This window comes from Balaenoptera musculus, chromosome 5 (genome assembly GCF_009873245.2).
Source record: "Balaenoptera musculus isolate JJ_BM4_2016_0621 chromosome 5, mBalMus1.pri.v3, whole genome shotgun sequence".
Taxonomy (NCBI): Eukaryota; Metazoa; Chordata; class Mammalia; order Artiodactyla; family Balaenopteridae; genus Balaenoptera; species Balaenoptera musculus.
In genome coordinates, this window is record NC_045789.1 from 78,829,606 (window position 1) to 78,852,477 (window position 22,872).

Consider the following 22,872-nt stretch of genomic DNA (forward strand, 5'->3'; position numbering starts at 1 on the left):
GGTCTATCCTGGAGAATGTTCCATGCGCACTTGAGAAGAAGGTGTAATCTGCTGTTTTTGGATGGAATGGCTTAAGAATATCAATTAAATCTATCTGGTCTATTGTGTCATTTAAAGCTTCTGTTTCCTTATTTATTTTCATTTTGGATGATCTGTCCATTGGTGTAAGTGAGGTGTTAAAGTCCCTCACTATTATTGTGTTACTGTCGATTTCCTCTTTTATAGCTGTTAGCATTTGCCTTATGTATTGAGGTGCTCCTATGTTGGGTGCATATATATTTATAATTGTTATATCTTCTTCTTGGATTGATCCCTTGATGATTATGTAGTGTCCTTCCTTGTCTCTTGTAACATTCTTTATTTTAAAGTCTATTTTATCTGATATGAGTATAGCTACTCCAGCTTTCTTTTGATTTCCATTTGCATGGAATATCTTTTTCCATCCTCTCACTTTCAGTCTGTATGTGTCCCTAGGTCTGAAGTGAGTCTCTTGTACATAGCATATATATGGGTCTTGTTTTTGTATCCATTCAACAAGCCTGTGTCTTTTGGTTAGAGCATTTAATCCATTCACGTTTAAGGTAATTGTCGATATGTATGTTCCTATGACCATTTTCCTAATTGTTTTGGGTTTGTTTTTGTAGGTCCTTTTCTTCTCTTGTGTTTCTCACTTAGAGAAGTTCCTTTAGCATTTGCTGTAAAGCTGGTTTGGTGATGCTGAATTCTCTTAGCTTTTGCTTGTTTGTAAAGCTTTTGATTTCTCCATCAAATCTGAATGAGATCCTTGCCGGGTAGAGTAATCTTGGCTGTAGGTTCTTCCCTTTCATCACTTTAAGTATATCATGCCACTCCCTTCTGGCTTGTAGAGTTTCTGCTGAGAAATCAACTGTTAACCTTATGGGAGTTCCCTTGTATGTTATTTGTCGTTTTTCCCTTGCTGCTTTCAATAATTTTTCTTTGTCTTTAATTTTTGCCAATTTGATTACTGTGTGTCTCGGTGTGTTTCTCCTTGGGTTTATCCTGTATGGGACTCGCTGTGCTTCCTGGACTTGGGTGGCTATTTCCTTTCCCATGTTAGGGAAGTTGTTGACTATAATCTCTTCAAATATTTTCTCTGGTCCTTTCTCTCTCTCTTCTCCTTCTGGGACCCCTATAATGCGAATGTTGTTGCGTTTAATGTTGTCCCAGTGGTCTCTTAGGTTGTCTTCATTTCTTTTCATTCTTTTTTCTTTAGTCTGTTCTGCAGCAGTGAATTCCACCATTCTGTCTTCCAGGTCACTTACCCGTTCTTCTGCCTCAGTTATTTTGCTGTTGATTCCTTCTAGTGTAGTTTTCATTTCAGTTATTGTATTGTTCATTTCTGTTTGTTTGTTCTTTAATTCTTCTAGGTCTTTGTTAAACATTTCTTGCATCTTCTCGATCTTTGCCTCCATTCTTATTCCTAGGTCCTGGATCATCTTCACTATCATTATTCTGAATTCTTTTTCTGGAAGGTTGCCTATCTCCACTTCATTTAGTTGTTTTTCTGGGGTTTTATCTTGTTCCTTCATCTGGTATATAGCCCTTTGCCTTTTCATCTTGTCTATCTTTCTGTGAATGTGGTTTTTGTTCCACAGGCTGCAGGATTATAGTTTTTCTTGCTTCTGCTGTCTGCCCCCTGGTGGTTGAGGCTATCTAAGAGGCTTGATGGGAGGCTCTGGTGGTGGGTAGAGCTGGCTGTTGCTGTGGTGGTCAGAGCTCAGTAAAACTTTAATCCACTTGACTGTTGATGGGTGGGGCTGGGTTCCCTCCCTGTTGGTTGTTTTTCCTGAGGCAACCCAACACTGGAGCCTACCTGGGCTCTTTGGTGGGGCTAATGACAGACTCTGGGAGGGCTCACGCCAAGGAGTACTTCCCAGAACTTCTGCTGCCAGTGTCCTTGTCCACATGGTGAAACAGAGCCACCCCCTGCCTCTGCAGGAGACCTTCCAACACTAGCAGGTAGGTCTGGTTCAGTCTCCCCCGGGGTCCCTGCTCCTTCCCCTGGGTCCCGATGCGCACACTATTTTGTGTGCGCCCTCCAAGAGTGGGGTCTCTGTTTCCCCCAGTTCTGTCGAAGTCCTGCAATCAATTCCCACTAGGCTTCAAAGTCTGATTCTCTATGAATTCCTCCTCCCGTTACCAGACCCCCAGGTTGGGAAGCCTGACGTGGGGCTCAGAACCTTCACTCCAGTGGGTGGACTTCTGTGGTGTAAGTGTTCTCCAGTCTGTGAGTCACCCACCCACCAGTTATGGGATTTGATTTTACTCTGATTGTGCCCCTCCTACCATCTCATTGTGGCTTCTCCTTTGTTTTTGGATGTGGGGTATCTTTTTTTGGTGAGTTCCAGTGTCTTCCTGTCGATGATTGTCCAGCAGCTAGTTGTGATTCTGGTGTTCCCGCAAGAGGGAGTGGGAGCACATCCTTCTACTCCACCATCTTGGTTCCTCCCACGTAATTATTATTTTTTTCTTTTAGTTTTTGGTTTTTTACAGGTGGTTTTTTAAAACAATAATGCTCCTATAGGGCTTATGTAATAAGGTTTCTGTCAAACTGATTTAGTAGCAGGTTGTTTTCCTACGTCAGTGCAAAAGGCCCTGAGTTCTTTCACTGATGCTCCATGGTCTCTGCGCTGCCCCATTTTGCTAATAATAACATACGAGGTTTTCCCGATTCTAGGCTAAATCTTATTAATAGTTTGTGGGAGTAAATGGCTGAAGTGTTCTTCTATTTTTAATTTATTTCAACCTTAGATGTTCTCTTAAAGTGATTTGCTATCATCAACATCAGGCGTCTGCAGCCCAATTTATTTTGTATTGTTAACTGTGGGCTCCACGGTATGCACATAATGTGAATCAGTTGCTTGGAGTCCTGGGTAACTAGTTTACTTTTATGTAGATAACAATAAAAAAAAGGGGGGGATTCTGTATACCATACCTTTCCTTTACACTTAAAAAGCAACCCCAGCTATTAAACTACACACAGGGCAAACTCTATTACAAATGCTCTTAAGTTTGGCTGCAGAACATATATCACTGAACCATGAGCGAGGATTCAAACCCACAGATGCTTTTTATTGTCTGATTAGTGCTTCTTCACTTGTCTCAATAACACGTCTATCAAAGAGATTCACTTCAAACAACATTACTTGGAAACTGCTAGTAAAATGTTGACAGAAACGGTCTTCAAACCAACTATGACCCCTTTTCTAGGGCAAAAGAAAGAGCAACGGGGCTGAACTCTGCCACATCAGACCACTGCTGAGGTTCAGTGAACACTTTATTTTCCCACTTGAATTTGAGCTCTTCTGCAAGGTCACTCCTGCCGATCTTGCGGAGATGGCGAGCCAGAAGGCGAAGTTTGTCCGTGGAATTTGGGAGCGATCTTTTCCAAAAGCAAAGAAGTTCGTGGGTCTGTTCTGTGAGATCATCAGTGTTCTTCAGTTTGATGAGCTGAATGGTGCTGCGGCGAAGGGGGAGGGATGAGGAGAGACACAGGGCGTTTTCTTCTGAGAGCTCGTCTGCCAGCCAGTAGAGCAAGTTGTCCCACAGGGCTTCTGCGAGGCACACGTGGGACACTCAGTGTTAGGACCCTTTCATGGAGGGTGTGCTCATCTAACCCTCCAACTGTTCACAGGAAACTTAATCTCTGGTTTGGCCTCTGAGAAGCAGAAAGATTTGGGACCACCCAGATGGACAGTTGAGAGCCTTTGAACCTCTGCCCTTTCTGGGGTCTTCTTCTGAGGGAACCACCTATTGCAAAGGGTTAGAAATGCTTCTCAAATTTTAACTTCCCTGAGATCCAGTAGGGCTCATTAAAATGGTGTTTAGGCCCCCACCCCAGATAGTCTAATTAAGTAAGACTAGGATAGGGGCAAATCTAGTCCTAATTTAGGACTTCCTGGTACACTTAGGAAAGATCACTATACTCTTGTGGTTGTTGACAATAGTAGTGGGAGTGCTTTTATTTGAACATCAAGTTCTTCAATAGTTAACAACATTATAAACTTGCTTGGCTTTCACCTACTGCTATTGTTGTTTTACTGGGGTTTTTTTCTTTTGGTTTTTGGGGTTTGGGCTTTGGTATTTTATGTTTTGTTTTTGCTCTGTCACCTGCTCTCTCTTTGAAAACAATTTTATTGCCTCTGAAAGAGTGTATAACTCTAAGGTTTATTTCTATCCTACTCACTTCTAATAATTCAGCAAAGCTTGTGTATTTTCTGTACAAGTCCATAAAGATAACACCTGAATGAAATGTTAAGCCATCAGTGGTGAGACTGACACAGTAGTCAAACGCATTCACCGATGTCTTTTGAAGACTAATAAATTATCACAGTAGTAACAATTAGCATCACAAAATGAATTGTTTCAAAGGCTAAAATAGAATAAAAGTGTCAAATTCTACCCTGAAATATGCGTCATTGTTATGTAATTGTATTATGAATAACCACAATCAAATTTTACATGTTTCCTATGTGGTTTCATACCTCCATATATACCTCTATTTAAAACCTATTTTAAGTTTTGAACCCTAATAGTCAACATTTCAGGACAAACTGTAGTAGTCTATTTACCAAACAAAGTAATTACTAGTTATCTTAGTTCAATAATACTTAGTAGAATTCATATTTCTTGTAGATTTTAATAAAATGTTAACTACATCTACATTCAAGAATGTTTTTGTTTATACATGCATGACTTATCAAGGAAAACTCATTTATTAGACTGATAATAAATGATTATTTAATAACTTATTGTTAATTACAAAGTTCTCTATTCTTTCTTACCAAAAGATTCACATAAAATATAAGAGAAAAATAGCACCATCATAATGAAGACAGAGCAAGTATTCCTTACCTAGAGGATCTGTAGAAATTCTTTTGGTACTCTGTGGACGGTTGATTAATTTTTCATGCTTTTGGGAGAAAGGGACACAGAATAAGCAGAAGAAATCATTAATTTGTGAACAAGCTACACATAAAAGTCCATCTGAACTTCACCCCTATTTGGAAAAAGTCTTGAACTGCATGCCTTGCAAAATTAGGTTGTGTATTTGTGCATGCATGCTCAGCAATTGCTTTCTTAAGATAAGGCAACATATATTAACCCAAATCTTTCAGAGAATTTAAATTTAGGAATACACATTTAAATATTATTTTAGCATTCACATTAACTCTCAAGAAACATTTTCTAAAATAAAATTTAAAACTGTTAATACTAGCTAACAAAGATCAAGTTACCTCTATGCTACAAACATAGTATTGTAAAAGCCATCATGGGCCAGGCATCTTGCCTCAACACTCAGCACCAGGCCTGGTACCTAATGGGTACTCAAACATTAGTTTTTGTGAAAAAAATGAGTGAATCAGTGTGCAGACATGATGCTAAAAACAATCAAATCTTTAAGCAGAAATTATTCTGAAACCAAAACTTTGTCAAGGAAGAATCAAATATATAATCATTACTTTTCTACACTGTCTGCAGTTTGTTCTCATTAATATGGGATCATGAAAACAGCACAGGAGGTAAAGTGAAAACATCTGGGTTTGGAAACCTGTTCAGTGCTCTGGACAATTGATTTACCCCCTCAGTCTCAGCTCTGAAATGTGATTTCTACTTTTTTTTTTTTGTTTTTTAAGATTTATTGATTGATTGATTGCTGTGTTGGGTCTTCGTTTCTGTGCTAGGGCTTTCTCTAGTTGCGGCAAGTGGGGGTCACTCTTCATTGCAGTGCGCGGGCCTCTCACTATCATGGCCTCTCTTGTTGCGGAGCACAGGCTCCAGATGCGCAGGCTCAGTAGTTGTGGCTCACGGGCCTAGTTGCTCCGCGGCATGAGGGATCTTCCCAGACCAGGGCTCGAACCCATGTCCCCTGCATTAGCAGGCAGATTCTCAACCACTGTGCCACCAGGGAAGCCCTGAAATGTGATTTCTTATGATGCACACACACATCACAAAAACCTGTACACAAATGGTCAGAGCAACTTTATTTGTAATAGCCAAAAACTGGAAACAACTAAAATTTTCTGCAATAGGTGAATGGCTAAACAAACTATGGTACATCCACAAGATGGGATACTATTCAATAATAAAGAGGATAAATCACTGATAAATGAAACAACTTGCATGGACCTCAGGGTACTGTGCTGAGTGAAAAATTCCAGTCTCCAAAGGTCGCATATTCTGATTCCATTTATGTCATTTTTGAAATTACAGAATTATAAAGATATAGAACAGATTAGTGATTTACAGGGGTTAGGATAGTGGTAGAAGACCATAAAAAAGTAGCACAGGGGAGGTCTTTGTAGTGCTAGAATAGTTGTGTATCTTGAATGCAGTAGTTACACAAATCTACACATCTGATAAAATGTTATAGTACTATACATACACATTGTATCAATGTTAACTTCCTGGCTTTGATATTTTGCTAAAATTATGTAAGGTGTAACCACTGAGGAAAACTGGGTGAGAATATATCGTGCCTCTCTGTACTATATTTAGCAACTTCCTGTAAATCTATAATTATTTCAAAATAAAACAAAATTTTTAAAACATTTACTCATAGCAATGATACCAGAATAATGTAAGTGTTCTATGTTAATGCATAGCACACTGGTTCATAAAAAACACTCAGTACAGGTTTATTAAATCTGAATATAATATTTTGTAGGTATTCTTGTCATAGACATTACGTAAACATGTATATACAACTTCCATTAAGGCATATGAGCAAGATGGCAGCATAGAAGATCCTGAACCCACCTCCTCCCATGGACACAACATATCTACAACCACATATCAAATAATTCCCTCAGTAAGGGACTAAAACTGGACAAACAATGCCTCCATGACAAAGGGTAAAAGGAAAACATTGAGGCAGGTAGGAGAGACAGAGATAAAAGTCTCACCAAGGAAAAATCCAAAACTCAGCCACAGTGATCCACAATCAGGAGAGATCATAAAGTACGGATCTTTTCCCTGAGAAGTGAGGGAATCGAGCTCTACATCCAGCACCCCAAACCCTAGATCCTGCACAGGAGAGATGAGCCCCCAAAACACCTGGCTTTGAAAACCAACAGGAAATATGTCCAGGAAAACAATAGAATTAAATGGAACAAAAAAACCTCTTAAAGGGCTTGTACAAAGCCTCCCTCAACTCAAAATCCAGTGTTAAAACACCAGGTTAAAAAACATATGGACCATAGGTAAAGGGGGCTGACTTACCAATCTTAAAGCATCTTTCAGAGAGGAAGCCACCAGTTGGGATGTTCGCTGGGGACTGAGACCCTGGTGGGAGCCATTTTTGTGATCTCACACTATCTTGTGAATGAGGGCACAGGTGGATGCCATTTTGGAATTGTCGCTCTAAACTGTTACTGCTAATGGGGGTACCCCACTGAGAACTCTGCCCATGCCTGCACCTCAGCCAGCCCTCACAGCCAGCTGAGCAATAGCCCCACCCACCAGCATGCACAGTAGTAGCAGGTGGGCCTCGAAGCTGGTGGGAGACCAGCTCCACCAACCAGTGCCCTGCAGCAGCACCAGCTGGGCCCTGCCACAACAGGAAGGGGATATCCCTTGACACCTAGCTCTGGTGTCCACGTGGGATTATGCTTCTGAGTCCCACAGGACATTTCCTAAAAAAGACCATCCTTCAAGACTGTGAGAGATGGCTAATCTACCTAATACACAGAAACAAACCCAGAGAATTAGAAAAAATGAGGAGAAAGAGAAATATGTTCCAATCAAAAGAACAAGACGAAACATCAGAAAAAGAATTAAATGAAATGGAAATGAGCAATCTACCTAATAAAGAGTTCTGCATAATTGCCATAAAGTTGCTCACCAAACTTGGGAGAAGAATGGATGAACACAGTGAGAACTTCAACAGAGACAGAAAATATAGTAAAGTACTGAACATAAGTTATAATTGAACTTAAAAATACACTTAAGGGATTCAACAGCAGACTGAATAAGGTAGAAGAACAAATCACTGACCTGGAACACAAAGCAATAGAAAACCGAGACTGAGCAGCAAAATGAAAAAAAAAAAAAAGAAAGAAAGAAAGAAAAGGAATTTTAAAAAGTAAATATACCTTAATATACCTTTAGGAAAACATCAAATGGAATAACTTTCACATTATCGGGGTTCCAGAAGGAGAAGAGAGAGAGAAAGAGCCAGAAAAATTCTTTAAAGAAACAGTGCCTGAAAACGTCCCTAATCTGAGTAAGAAAAGAGACATCAAGGTCCAAGAAGCTCAGAGATTTACAAGTAAGATGAACCCAAAGAGACATACACCAAAACACATTACAATTAAAATGGTAAAAGTTAAGGATAAAGAAAGAATCCTAAAAGTAGCAAGAGAAAAACAACTTGTTACATGCAAAATAAGCCCCCATAAGTCTATTAGCAGACTTTTCAGCAGAAATTTTACAGGCCTGAAGGGAAAGGCATGACATATTCAAAGTGCTGAAAAATATTTTTTTTCCAACCAATAAATCTCTATCCAGCAAGGTTAGCATTCAAAATTGAAGGAAACATCAGTAGTTTCCAGATAAGCAAAAGCTAAAGTCCATCACCAGTAAACCAGCCCTGCAACAAATATTAAAGGGACTTCCTTAAGTTGAAAAGAAATGGCACTAATTAATAATAAGAAAACATACAAAAGTAAAAATCTCATTGGAAAAGGTAAATATATAATAGGGGTAGTGGATCAATCACTCATAAAGCAAGTATGAAGGGTAAAAGACAAAGGTAGAGAATTAAAATTACAATAATTAGTTAAGGAGTACATAAAATAAAAAGATGTAAAATGTGTCATCAAAAATAGAAAATGGGGGTGGGGAAGTAAAAGATAAAGATTTGGAATGTGTTCAGATTTAAATAGCTACCAACTTAAAACAGGGTACTACTTACATTGAATGTTCTATGTGAGCCTCAAAATAACCACAGGAAAAAAAAATAATAGTGAATACACAAAAGAAAATGAGAAAGAAATCTAAACAAAACACTAAAGAAAACTACCAAAACACAAGGGAAAAGAGAAAGATAAGAAGAACAACAACAAAAAAACCTATAAAAATAGCCAGAAAACAATTAACAAAATGGCAATAAGTACATACCTATCAATAATTACTTTAAATACAAATAGACCTAATGATCCAATCAAAAGATATAGAGTGGCTGAATGGATAAAAAAAAAAAAAAAGACCCATCTATACACTACCTATGAAAGACTCATTTCAGAAGAAAGGACACACAGATGGAAAATGAAGGAGCAGAAAAAGATATTCCGTGTGAATTGAAATGAAAAGAAAGTGGAGTAGCTATAGCCATATCAGACAAAATAGACTTTAAAACAAAGACTGTAATAAAAGACAAAGAAAGGCATTACATAATGATAGCAGGATCAATCCAGTAAGAAGATATAACATTTATAAATGTATATATACCCTACAGAGAAGCACCAAAATATATAAAACAAATAATAATGGACTTAAAGTGAGAAATTTAAGCAATACAATAATACTAGGGGATTTTAACACCTCACTTACAACAGTGGATAGATCATCCAGACAGAATATCAATAAAGAAATATTGGACTTAAATGACACATTAGACCAGATGAACTTAATAGATATACACAGAACATTCTATCCAAGAGCAGCAGCATACACATTCTTTTCAAGTGCACATGGAACAATCTCCAGGATAGATCATATGCTAGGCCACAAAACAAGTCTTGATAAATTCAAGAAGACTGAAATATTATCACAGCATCTTCTCTGACCACAATGGCATAAAACTGGAAATCAACTACAAGAAAGAAACTGAAAAACCCACAAAAATGTAAAGATTAAACAACATGCTACCAAACAAACAATGAATTATTAGGAAATCAAAGAAGAAATATGACATACTAAAATCTATGGAAAACCACCAGCAAAAGTGGTTCTAAGAGGGAAATTCATAGAGATGAAGGCCTACTTCCAGAACAAGAAAAATCCCAAATAAACAATTTAACTTTACACCTAAAGGAACTAGTAAAAGAAGAATAAACAGGTAGAAGGAAGGAAATTAGTAGAAGGAAGGAAATAATAAAGGTCAATGCAGAAAAAAATGAAATAAAGACAAAAAATAGAAACAATCAATGAAACTAAGAGATGTTTTTTTTTAAAGATAAACAAAATCAACAAATCTTTAACTAGACTAACCAAGAAAAAAAGAGAGAGCACTCAAATAAGTGAATTCAGAAATGAAAGATAAGTTACAACTGATACCACAGTATCAGTTGAGACTATTCTAAACAAATATATAACCAAAAATGGGCAATCTGGAAGAAATGGATAAATTCCTAGAAACATACAATCTCTCAAGGCTGAATTATGAATAAATCTGAATAGGCAAATTACTAGCAAGGAGATTGAAGCAGTAATCAAAAAGTTCCCAACAAACAAAAGTCCAGGACCAGATGGCTGCACAGATGAACTCTACCAAATATTCAAGAAGATTTAATACCTATCCTTCTCAAGCTCTATCAAAAAATTGAAGAGTTGGGAACACTTCCAAACTTGTTTTACAAAGCCAGCATTACTCTGATATCAAAACCAGTCAAGGACACCACACACACACACACACACACACACACACACACACACACACAAATCCAGACCAAATCCCTTGATGAATGTAGATGCAAAAATCCTCAACAAAATATTAGCAAACTGAATCCAACATTGTATTAAAATAATCATATACCACAACCAAGTGGGATTTATTCCAGGAATGCAAGGATGATTCAATGAATTGATAGCCACAAATTAATTAATGTGAAGAATCACATTAACAAATGAAGAATATAAATCATTTGATCATTTCAATAGATGTGGAAAAAGCATTTGACAAAATTCAGCACCCATTTATGATAAAAAAAAAACTCTTAAGAAAGTAGGTATAGAGGTAACATAACTCAACATAATAAAAGCCATATATGACAAACCCACAGCTAACATCATACTCACTGGTAAAACGTTGAAAGCTTTTCCTTGAAGAACAGGAATAACACAAGAATGCTCATGATCACCACTGTTATTCAACATATTATTGTTGTCCTAGCCATAGCAATTAGGCAAGAAAAAGAAAAGACATCCAAACCAAAAAAGGAAGAAGTAAAACTATCATATTTGCAGATGATATGATGCTGTATATAGAAAACCCAAAAGATTCCACCAAAAAACAGTGAGAACTAATAAATGAATTCAGAAAAGTTGCAGGATACTAAATCAATATACAGAAATGTGTGGCATTTCTATACACTAATAACAAACTATCAGAAAGAGAAATTAGAAAAAAAATCCTGTTTACAATTGCATCAAAAAGAATAAAATATCTAGGAATGGGCTTCCCTGGTGGTGCAGTGGTTGAGAATCTGCCTGCCAATGCAGGGGACACGGGTTCAAGCCCTGGTCTGGGAAGATCCCACATGCCACAGAGCAACTAGGCCCGTGAGCCACAATTACTGAGCCTGCGCATCTGGAGCCTGTGCTCCGCAACAAGAGAGGCCGTGATAGTGAGAGGCCCACACACCGTGATGAAGAGTGGCCCCCGTTTGCCACAACTAGAGAAAGCCCTCGCACAGAAACGAACACCCAAAACAGCCATAAATAAAGTAAATAAATAAAATTAAAAAAAGAAAAAAGAAAATGCTCCCTATTTCACTTACAAAATTAATTAAAAAAAAAAAATCTAGGGATAAATTTAACCAAGGTGAAAGACCTGTATATTGAAAACTATTAAACACTGATGAAAGAAACTGAAGACACAAACAAATGGAAAGATATTCCATGTCCATGGATTCGAACAATTAATATTATTAAAATGTCCATACAACTCAAAGCAATATACAGATTCAGTGCAATCTCTATCAAAATTCCAATGGCATACTTTACAGAACTGAAACAAATAATACTAAAAACTGTATGGAACCTCAAAAGATTTCAAATAGCCAAAACAATCTTGAAAAAAAAGAGCAAAGCTGGAGGTGTCATGCTCTCTGATTTCAAACTATACTACAAAGCTAATCAAAAGAGTATAGTATGGCCATAAATACAGACACACAGATAAATGAAACAGAATTGAGAGCCTAGAAATAAACCCACATAAATATGGACAATTAATTTATGACAAAGGAGCAAAGAACATACAATGGTGAAAGGATAGTGTATTCAATAAACAATGTTGATGAAACTGGACAGCCACATGCAAAACAAAAGAAAGAAACTAGACCACTATCTTACATCATACACAAAATTGAACTAAAAATAGATTAAAGACTTGAATGTAAGACCTGAAACCATAATAATCCTAGACAAAAACATAGGCAGTAACCTCCCTGACATCATTCTTAGTTATGATTTTGTGGATCTGACCCAAAGGCAAAGGAAACAAAAGCAAAAATAAACAAATGGGACTATATAAACTAAAAAACTTCTGCAAAGTGAAGGAAAGCATCATCAAAATGAAAAGGCAACCTACTGAATTGGAGAAGATATTTTTAAATCATATATCTGATAAAGGGTTAATATCTAACATACATTTAAAAAACTCATACAACTCAGTAACAAACAACAAATGATTTAAAAAATGGGCAGAGGGCTTCCCTGGTGGTGCAGTGGTGAGAATCTGCCTGCCAATGCAGGGGACACGGGTTCGAGCCCTGGTCTGGGAAGATCTCACATGACACGGAGCAACTGGGCCCGTGAGCCACAACTACTGAGCCTGCGCTTCTGGAGCCTGTGCTCCACAACAAGAGAGGCCGTGATAGTGAGAGGCCTGCTCACCGCAATGAAGAGTGGCCCCCACTTGCCGCAACTAGAGAAAGCCCTCGCACAGAAACAAAGACCCAACACAGCCAAAAATAAATATAAAAATAAGTTAAAAAAAAAAAAAGACCTAAAGAAGAAATACATGGCGAATATCTTTCTTCTCTTTAAAAAAATAAAATAAAATAATGGGCAGAGAATCTGAACAGACAGTTTTACAAAGAAGACATAGAGATGGCTAACAGGCACATGAAAAGATGTTCAACATTTTTAGGGAAATGCAAATCAAAATGACAATGAGATATTACCTCACACCCGTCAGAATGGCTATTATTGAAAAGAGAAGAAATAACAAATGTTAGAGAGGATATGGAGAAAAGAGAACCCTAATTGTTGTGGGAGTGTAAATTGGTGCAGCCATTATGGAAAATAGTATGGAGGTTCCTCAGAAAATTAAGAATAGAACTACCATATTTCCACTTCTTGATATTTATCCAAAGAACACAAAAACACAAAATTGAAAAGATAGATGCACCCCTATGTTTATTACAGCATAGAAACAGCATAAGTGTCTATTGATGGATGAATGGATAAAGAAGATGTGGTATATATGTACACAATGAAATATTACTCAGCCATAAAAAAGGAATGAAATCCTGCCATTTGTGACAACATGGATGGACCTTTAAGGTATTACACTAAGTGAAATAGTTCAGGCAGAGAAAGACAAATACCACATGATTTCATTCATATGTCTAATCTCAAAAAACAAAACAAAGGAACAAATAAAATAAACCCAAAACAAACTCATAGATACAGATATCAGAATTGTGGTTTCCAGAGAAGAAGGGGGTTGGAGGGTTAGTGAAATGGGTGAAGGGGGTAAACTATGGTGATGGATGGTAACAAGACTTGTAGTGGTGATCACTGTGTAGTGTATACACATGTTGAATTATAATGCTGTACACCTGAAATTTATATAATTTTTTAAAACTTACATTAAGAAGTTTTAATGGGAGGAGGTTAAGAATCAACATAAGAACAATGCAAATTTAAGTATATTGATACTGTAGCACTGTAAAATAAGTGCATAGAATTTTTGAGATATTAACTGTGTACTTAATCCTCTCAAAAAATTGAGAAATACCAATTTAAATAGTGCAGCAGGTTCTATCATTCCCATCAACAGGCATATGACCTGAATTGAGTCTAGGACAAGAGGTGCACATTGGATTTTTTCTTTTCTTTGTGTAAACAATTTACCCCCCTCAGTCATTCTTTCTTCACTGATGTGTCATAGCACCTTGATGCACTGAGAGTGATTCTAGTGTTTAAGTATATGTATTTTTTCACATATGTGAAAATTCAAGCCACATTCTTTATCTGGTGCCCAACCACAGAAGCAGTGATTGTGGACGCACAAGAAATCTTTGGCTCTTTTACACTTCCAGGCACTGTGCTGGTCTCCCATATAGCCTCGTCATTCAGGGATTTTCAGTGCCCCCTTCCTATTCCTTCCCTTCCCTTTTCTTTCTTTTTTGTTTTTTTCTCCCCCCATGGTTATTTTTTCTGTGCACTATTTTTGCCTTGCATACCACCTTTTAAATTTCACTGGTGCTCAGGGTCAGCTCCAAGCCAAATAGGGAAGCCTCTGTTTGTCCTGGAGTGTCCCCTCCCACAGATTCTGTGTCTACATATGGTTCCTTGGATGCTTTCATTGGCAGGACTGGCTTTAATTTTTCCCTACTTTCCTCTCTTCCCTTCTTCCAATCAAAAAGTGCTATTCTGTTGCATCTTCTCAGGATCTGCTATTTGCTAAAGGAATTTTTATTATTCCTCTCAGGTAACCTGCTTTTATGTTAATATTGTATATTTTATTTTGCTTAATGCAATTTCTAAAATGTCACTTTCAACATGTTACTGCTCAGGAAGATTGTCTGGCAAATCTAAACCTGGCTCTCAAGTCCTCAGTAATACACATATACCTTGTAAAAGGGTGTAGTGGGGCTTATGTGGCAGTTTTTCTTTCACTATAAGTCTTTCAAGGGCATCAGTATAAAAGTATAAATAACTCGGATATGTACAGATATGTCTTATTTATGCTTCAAAGCACAAAAGAGATCTCATTGACTTAGAAGTGTTTTTAAAAGATTGGAACCAAAGACAGACACTCACACCTGGAAGTGGTATGTGTCTTGAAGTTTACAGGCCACCATTTTTTGACTCCTTCAATTACTGGCTATTCTTTCCATGCTTGTTAAGTACAACCCTGTTATTGAATTCTTAAAACTAAGCAAACCATTTTTTAACTCAGATCATACATGTACCAGCTTGATCTTTTGTGTGCAACCCAATAAATTGGACTTGGGCACAACCTTTACCTTACCCAACATTATTTTCCATGGCACATCTTAAAGTTTACTTTCGTTGTATCTTTACACCACTCCAAGAACCAGCCATGATCAGTCTTGGTTCTACTTGTTAGACTGCCATCTCTCTGAGGGCTAATAAGGTATCTTGTTCCTATATTAATTCTTCACCATGCTTGACATGGTATTGACATATACACATAGGGTAGTAAAAACTGTTTATATGATACCTTCTCTTGACTTGAATAATCTCCTCCTTCAAATCCTACCATATTTTCAAAGCCATTGGTCAAATTCCACCTCTTTTATCAACTACTCTAGTCCCTGGTTTCTTATTTGTGAATTTATGCACTGCCACTCAATTTATCTTAACTCAATGTTGTCTTGTGTCATCATCAATGCCATTCATATATCCTTATTCGCATATGCTTGTTTTCCCTCCCCAATTAGACTTTCAGTAATTTTTGTATCCTTTTATTTTCAATCAAATAAATAATTTTATTAACATAATAATTTTTTTCCTCATCATAAAGTTTTGATCTCAAATAACTGTCAGATCTGCTACTCAAATGAACTTATAGCTGGACAATTTATGGAACCCTGAAGACACCTGTTCCCTGTCCAGGTTAGGGTCCATTGCAGATAGTTCTCACTTTCCTTCTCCAGCCCCTCAAGGGCCTTTGCAAATATCTCTTTCATTTTATGCCCAGAATCCCCTGAAATGTATCAGGGTATAACATCAACTTCTACAGAATACCAAGATCTCATCTCCTATTCTAGTTTCCTTGTCAAAAAAGCTGAGTTAGGCTATCCAAACAAACTGGCCAGACAGATTATATCAGATAGTGTGTCACACAAAATTTAAATTTTCAATAAAATACATCTTTCCTTCTTTGGTCTCACACAGAAACTAAAGTCCCAAAATACAGACAATACCATCCTCCACCCCTTCTTCTGATTCATCAATCTTAGCCAAGTCAGCCCCATTCACACTCCCAGTTGGAGTCTGGTCCCCTGTTCAGCTTCTTTAGCAGTTGCTGCATGAAACCATCTTCCAATAATAATGCAGCTCCTTTGGCACCTCCAGAGCTAGAGAACTCCAGCTGTGAGTCTCATGAGCCACACACACAGACCCAACATTCCAGGGAGCTATCTGGTCACACAAGAATGAGCAAAGTACCTCAAAATTTAGAAATAACCCAAAGCCCAGGAACAAATGTGATTGCAAGATTCCTTACAAGAAGCTTGCAGCTTCTCTTACCACTGCAAGAGCCTTAGGCACTAATTCTCATATGTAAGGGCATTTCCCAAATAAAAGTTACTTCCCCAAACAAAAATTTTTGACAGTTACAACTCATATTGAGGTCATTAACTACAGACCATAGCAGAACCTTAGTGTAAGTGAGGGCAGCGTATAAACAGAGAGAAAAAGAGAAAACAAAAGACTCTCTTGCTTCAGCTTCTTTAGGTTCCCAATCTCCATTGCTTAACCAGAATCCATTAGCTATAAACGGCTGACCCTCTTTCAAGAAAATTGCTTTTCTTTATCCACTGGACTAGATCAGCCAACATCTCTCTCTGCTATCTTTGCAGTTTCCTTCTCCTTCTCCTCCACCTTCTCACACATTTTGATCACTCTGCCCTCAACTCCATCGTCTGGATTCTGAAGATGACTCAGAGTGCTTTTCTCCAAGGCTTCCACCTGGGTTTTTGTTTGGATGAATATATTGTCCATCTCCTACAACTTGTTCCTATTTTGCCTATATGCTCTCCTGTGCACTCCGGTGCAAGACACAATAGTCTCCTGCATCTTGCTGATGACTGGAAACAGGAACTGCTCAAAATATTCCTCAGGCCCCAGCACTTTCACTTTCCCTGGTTCCACCAGTTCCACGATGTCCGAGAGCTGCATTTCCCCTGCTACTTTAGAATCACAGTGTGGACCTGAGCACAGAGCGGTGAACAAGCAGTTGACCTAGAGGTCAACCAGAGCTCTGAGTGTCATGGCCCCTTTCACCACAACGCTGTGCCTCTATTGAAACAAAGCTCCTTTCCAGGGTGCCACATCAGCAAACATTCATGTCCCTGTAAATGCTCTGCTTGACCAGAAAGGCAGTGTGTCCAGTCAGCCAGTCCCCAAAGGCCAAGCCAGCTCTGGGCCTTCTCACCCCCAACAAGAGTGACTATGTGACCCCAGCCAATCAGATATTTTCTATTTGTCTCATCCTTGTTCTTTTTCTTTATCTTATGAAAGTTTCTTGCCTTCTGCCCCATTTTGTAGTTCTCTGAAAGGAGACTGTCCACTTCCTGAAGTCTTAAATAAAGTTTATTTGTATGATGTAAATTGTCTTCTTTAATCATTTTAGCACCTCTTACAGTCATGCCACTGGTAGAACCTATTGTATCATTTTCTGTGTTTTCTTTTATATCAGCACTTCTATTTACCACAAGGTTACCACACCATACCCTCAATCAATTCCTGATAGCTTCGAGGACTCTCTGTGGACAATTATGAAGATTATTATCACCACAAATTTAAAGTCTGTAGTTTCAGCTGGGCACCAGGGCTGCTCAGCAATATTTTTATGTATCCCTGGAGATTTCTTCCACCATTCCCTACAGAAGACATTGCAACTCTTTACTACTCTTTGTAAGACCTCTACCTGACCCTTGCCTACCACTCCCACCAAGGAGTTTGGTCTTCTACTCACTGAAAAAATAAGGCAGTATTCTCAAAGCTTAGTATCACAAAAATGAATCTTGAGGAAAAGGCAAAAAAGTAAGCCCACACTTTGATAGAATTGGTCTCAGATAAGGCCACATTTATAACACAGGTGATTCTGATAGCGAAGTATGGTGGCTCCACTTAGAAAAGCACAATCAAGTAGGAATTACATCAATTATCAACTTGCATTCCAAAGGTATCCCAGCAAATGCATGGAAGAATGAAAGAAATATCTTTATCCAAGAAGTTATGAAGATTTTCAATATCATGTCAGGACCAAAGTGAAATTCTGATTTCACTTTAGTCCTGATGCTATAGAGATACAATAATAAAAATAATTTCTGATTTATAAATTGCCCCATAGGTGTCATACAGATGACCTAGCTCTGGTGCATTCCTCCTCACGCAGGAACTCCAGCTCTGGCAAAGTCCTCTCCAGGTATTTCTGACAGTCCTATGGGCTTTACTCTCTTGGTATCCACATGTTCCACCAGGTACACCACAATGCTCAGCGAGGAAATGCAGCCATCCACACTCTTTTTGTAGGCACAACAGTTTCCCTTCCTGTGTCTATCATGGAGTCTATCATGTGCTCTACCACGTAGTGCACCATGTTGGTTTCTACCCATACCACACTTTTGCTCCCAAGGTACCACATAAGCACAGTTGTTCCACATCAGAGGTCACCACAGGTTTGTTCTGCTGCAACCCCAGCACCGTTCTGCTGGATCCTTCCAGCAGTGATACCATTCTGACCTACTCTATATGGAGCCCATGATCTCTCCTACTTTTCTCCCAAGCAAAGCAATTCTCCATTAGTGGCCACCCTAAGCCCTCTTGGTACATAAGTTGTATGGTAAAGTGTGATAGAATGAAGGAAGTTTTTGTTTTTTTAAAAAATAAATTTATTTATTTATTTTTGGCTGCATTGGGTCTTCGTTGCTGCGCGCGGGCTTTTCTCTAGTTACCTTGAGCAGGGGCTACTTTTAGTAGCGGTGTGCGGGCTTCTCATTGTGGTGACTTCTCTTGTTGTGGAGCACAGGCTCTAGGCACGTGGGCTTCAGTAGTTGTGGCACGCAGGCTCAGTAGTTGTGACTCACAGGCTCTAGAGTGCAGGCTCAAGTAGTTGTGGCACATGGGCTTAGTTGCTCCGTGGCATGTGGAATCTTCCTGGACCAGGGCTTGAACCCATGTCCCCGGTGTTGGCAGGCGGATTCTTAACCACTGCACCACCAGGGTAGTGGTTTCCCATTTTGCACTTCATAATATGTGTGATATCATTGTTTCCCAATGGACAGTGGGAAACAATGATGTCCTTGACACCTAGAGCAATATCTTATCTTTTTTTTTCTTTTACTGAAGTATAGTTGATTTACAATATGGTGTTAATTTCAGGTGTACAGCACATTCAGTTATATATATATATATATGGAGAGAGAGAGAGAGAGAAGAGTTCCCTGTGCTATACAGTAGGTCCTTGTTGTTAATATATTCTATATACAGTAATGTGTATATGTTAATCCCAACCTCCTAATTTATCCCTCCCCCCACCTTTCCCTTTGGTAACTATAAGTTTGTTTTTTATGTCTGTGGGTCTATTTCTGTTTTATAAAATAAGTTCATTTGTATTTTTTTTTTAATTCCACATATAAGCGATATCATATGATATTTGTCTTTCTCTGTCTGGCTTACTTCACTTAGTATGAAAATCTCTAGGGCCATTCATGTTGCTGCAAATGGTATTATTTCATTCTTTTTTATGGCTAAGTAATATTCCATTTGGGCATATATTTGTAGAAAATTATAATTCAAAAAGATACATGCACTCCAATGTTCATTGCAGCACTATTTACAGTAGCCAAGACATGCAAGCAACCTAAATGTCCATCAACAGATGAATGGCAATATCCTATTTTAAATTGTAACCTGGGTGGTCACTAATTTCAGGGGCACCTACAAGAATATACTATTGTTATTTGATGGATATAGAAATAACAAGTGGTAGAATTTTCTTCTTTAATTTCTACCTGCCTACTGGCTCTTGGAGTCTCTACTGAAGAACCAGTTTTTGTGTAAGGTAACATGCTAAGAACTTTCTGATACGTGAAGCACCACCTAACATGGGTGCTTCACAACCTTACAGCTAAAATGTCAGTGTAACACATCCAAGAAAAAAAAATGTGATGCTGGCATTAGCATTTTTATCATTTGCCCTAAGGCACTTATCCATGGAGAGATTTTCACAGGTGATTACTATAATATCGTGTGGCAACAACTCCTCCATCCAGCCTTAACCCCCATACTCCTCCCACCTCCACGCACTTATTGTAGATTTTTCTGATAAACAGGTCATTTATTTTGTAGTTATAAGATATAGAAGTGAGAGTGGTATGAATAATAAACCAAGGGAATGTACGTAATTAGTATATTTCCATGTATCTTTACCACAGATTTTACCAGAAGACTTTACAATACCATAGCCAACCAAGTACCAGTTTTCACTGCTTACTCTGCTCTGTATTTATTTCATATAGTGGCCTCTTCAACTAAGTAATAGTTGACATTTGCTTAACTTGAGTTCATTTATTGAATCATAATAATAAACTGTAGAGTCTCAAATTTACAATGTATGACTCCTATAAGATTCTTAGTGGTTTTACATTGTAAATACATTAGAATATTGATCAAAGAAGTCATCTGATACAAAAGATTAATGTCAGCATAAAAACTCTGTGCTTCAGTTATGGGTCCAACATAATACAAATCAAATAAGAGCTTGTATCAGTGTTGGGTGAGGACATACTGACATAAAGAAGTGGGCTAGACTTTCGGTTTCCAGTCTAACATGTGAGAGGTTAGAAGTTGCCACTCTGTCCTAAAAAGTAAAAAAGCAGAACAGACTGAAAAATCAACAACTCTTTAAATTTGTCAGAGAAGTAAGGTCACAGGGCAAACCTCTGTGCCAAATTCGAAGAGACTGACAGGCAGCTACAGAGAATCCCAACTTACCAGAGCAGAGACCCACAAGCACAAACCACCGTGGGAACTAGGGCCAGGGTAAGGAAACCTGAAGCAAAACTGATAAATTGCTAGAGGCTCAGTATGGACAAGTCCAAGAGCTGTAAACTCCAGGGGGACCCCGTCATGGGCGGGGGAAGTTTCCACACTTTTGTGAATTTTACCTCCAGGAGCTCCATCGGGTTCTCATAGTGAACACCTGAGAAAAGTCCCGTTGTGCTTCCTGCAGGGAGAGGGGAGAGGAAGCATTCTGAAATATCCCCGAACACTCGGTTCTTCTGAACCAGGCCTGCCCTCTGAAGAAACTATTTAACCAAAGCCTAATCTTTTGGTGTTTTATCAGAGCCTAACTGACCTGGGGAAGGGAAATACCCAACTTCAGTCCCCTCTAGTCATCCTGTCCCGCCAAAGCTGGGGGTGGGGAGGAGGCTGAGACTGAGAATCAGGGAGACTGAAGTTCACAGGCTCACTGAAGACTGAGACCTAGTCACAGGCCTATAGAACACTTCCCCTCCCTCACACTTACCACCACATCACAGAAGGGCTATTTACAGCAGTTCCTTTTACCCAGTACATCACATTCAGCTATCAAGAAAAACAATTACAAGACATACCAAATGGCAAAAAACACAGTTTGAAGAGACAGAGCAAGTATCAAAACCAGTCTCAGATATAGCAGGGATGTTAGAATTATCAGATAAGAATTTTTAAAAACTATCATTAATATGCTAAGGGCCCTAGTGGAAAAAGTGGACAGCATACAAGAACAGATGTGCAATGTAAGCAGAGAGATGGAAATTCTAAGAAAGAACCAAAGAGATATACTAGAGATCAAAAACACTGTAAGAGACATGAAGACTGTCTTTAAAAGGATTATTAGTACATGTACATAGCTGAGGAAAGAATTTGAGCTTGAGGATATCCCAATAGAAACCCCAAAACTGAAAAGCAAAGAGAAAAACACAACATCCAAAAACTGTGAAACAACTATGAAAACATATGGATAATAGGAATTCCAGAAGAAGAAAAAGAGAAAGAAACAGAAGTATTTGAAACAATAATGAGTGAGGGTTTCCCCCAAATTAATGTCAGACACCAAACCACAGAGCCAGGAAGCTCAGAGAATACCAGGCAGGGTAGATGCCAACAAATGAGCTAAATGTGTAACTGTACTATTTCATTCCAAACCCTTAACAGTAGTCTGAAGAATTGTCATCCCCATTTCACAGATGTAACTTCTCCAAGGTAACATGGAACTAATCTTGAAATCCAGGTCTGTCTAAAGCCCTGACTTAAATCATAAATATTATCGCCTACAGATAATGATATCAGCTGCTATTTTAACTACTTACCAGGTACCAGTAATTATTCTAATAACTGAAAATATGTAATCTTGGTAGAGTCTAGTACATCTATAACCTTGTGAGGTAGTTGTTATACTTACTTTACAACTGAGAAAACTGAAGTTTATTTTTTTAAATTGAAGTATAGCTGATTTACAATGTTGTGTTAATTTCTGCTGTACAGCCAAGTGACTCAGTTATACATACATATATATATATATATACATATATACATTCTTTTTTCATATTTTTTTCCATTATGGTTTATCATAGAATGTTGAATATAGTTCCCTGTGCTATATAGTAGGATCTTGTTGTTTATCCATTCTATATATACCAGTTTGCACCTGCTAATCCCAAACTCCCAATCCAACCCTCTCCCAACCCCATCCCCCTTGGCAACCACTGGTCTGTTCTCTATGTCCATAAGTCTGGTTCTGTTTTGTAGACAGGTTCATTTGTGTCATATTTTGGGTTCCACATATAAGTGATATCATATGGTATTTGCCTTTCTCTTTCTGAGTTACTTCACTTAGTATGATCACCTTTAGTTGCATCCATGTTGCTGCAAATGACA

At 38.2% G+C, this 22,872-nt stretch overlaps 1 protein-coding gene across 1 annotated transcript in view; it reads right to left on the reverse strand.

Annotated features, from left to right (window-relative positions):
- Nucleotides 1-3,116: 3,116 nt before the first annotated feature.
- The window catches only part of DTHD1 (death domain containing 1), a 72,317-nt gene continuing 52,561 nt past the window's right edge, over nt 3,117-22,872 (reverse strand). Inside the window, exons 9-10 of the mRNA XM_036853210.1 lie at nt 4,876-4,933; nt 3,117-3,575 (exon numbers count right to left, since the gene is read on the reverse strand). Coding sequence (XP_036709105.1) covers nt 3,214-3,575; nt 4,876-4,933 — 420 coding nt within the window. The 3' untranslated portion in view covers nt 3,117-3,213. The remainder of the gene's footprint in view (nt 3,576-4,875; nt 4,934-22,872) is intronic.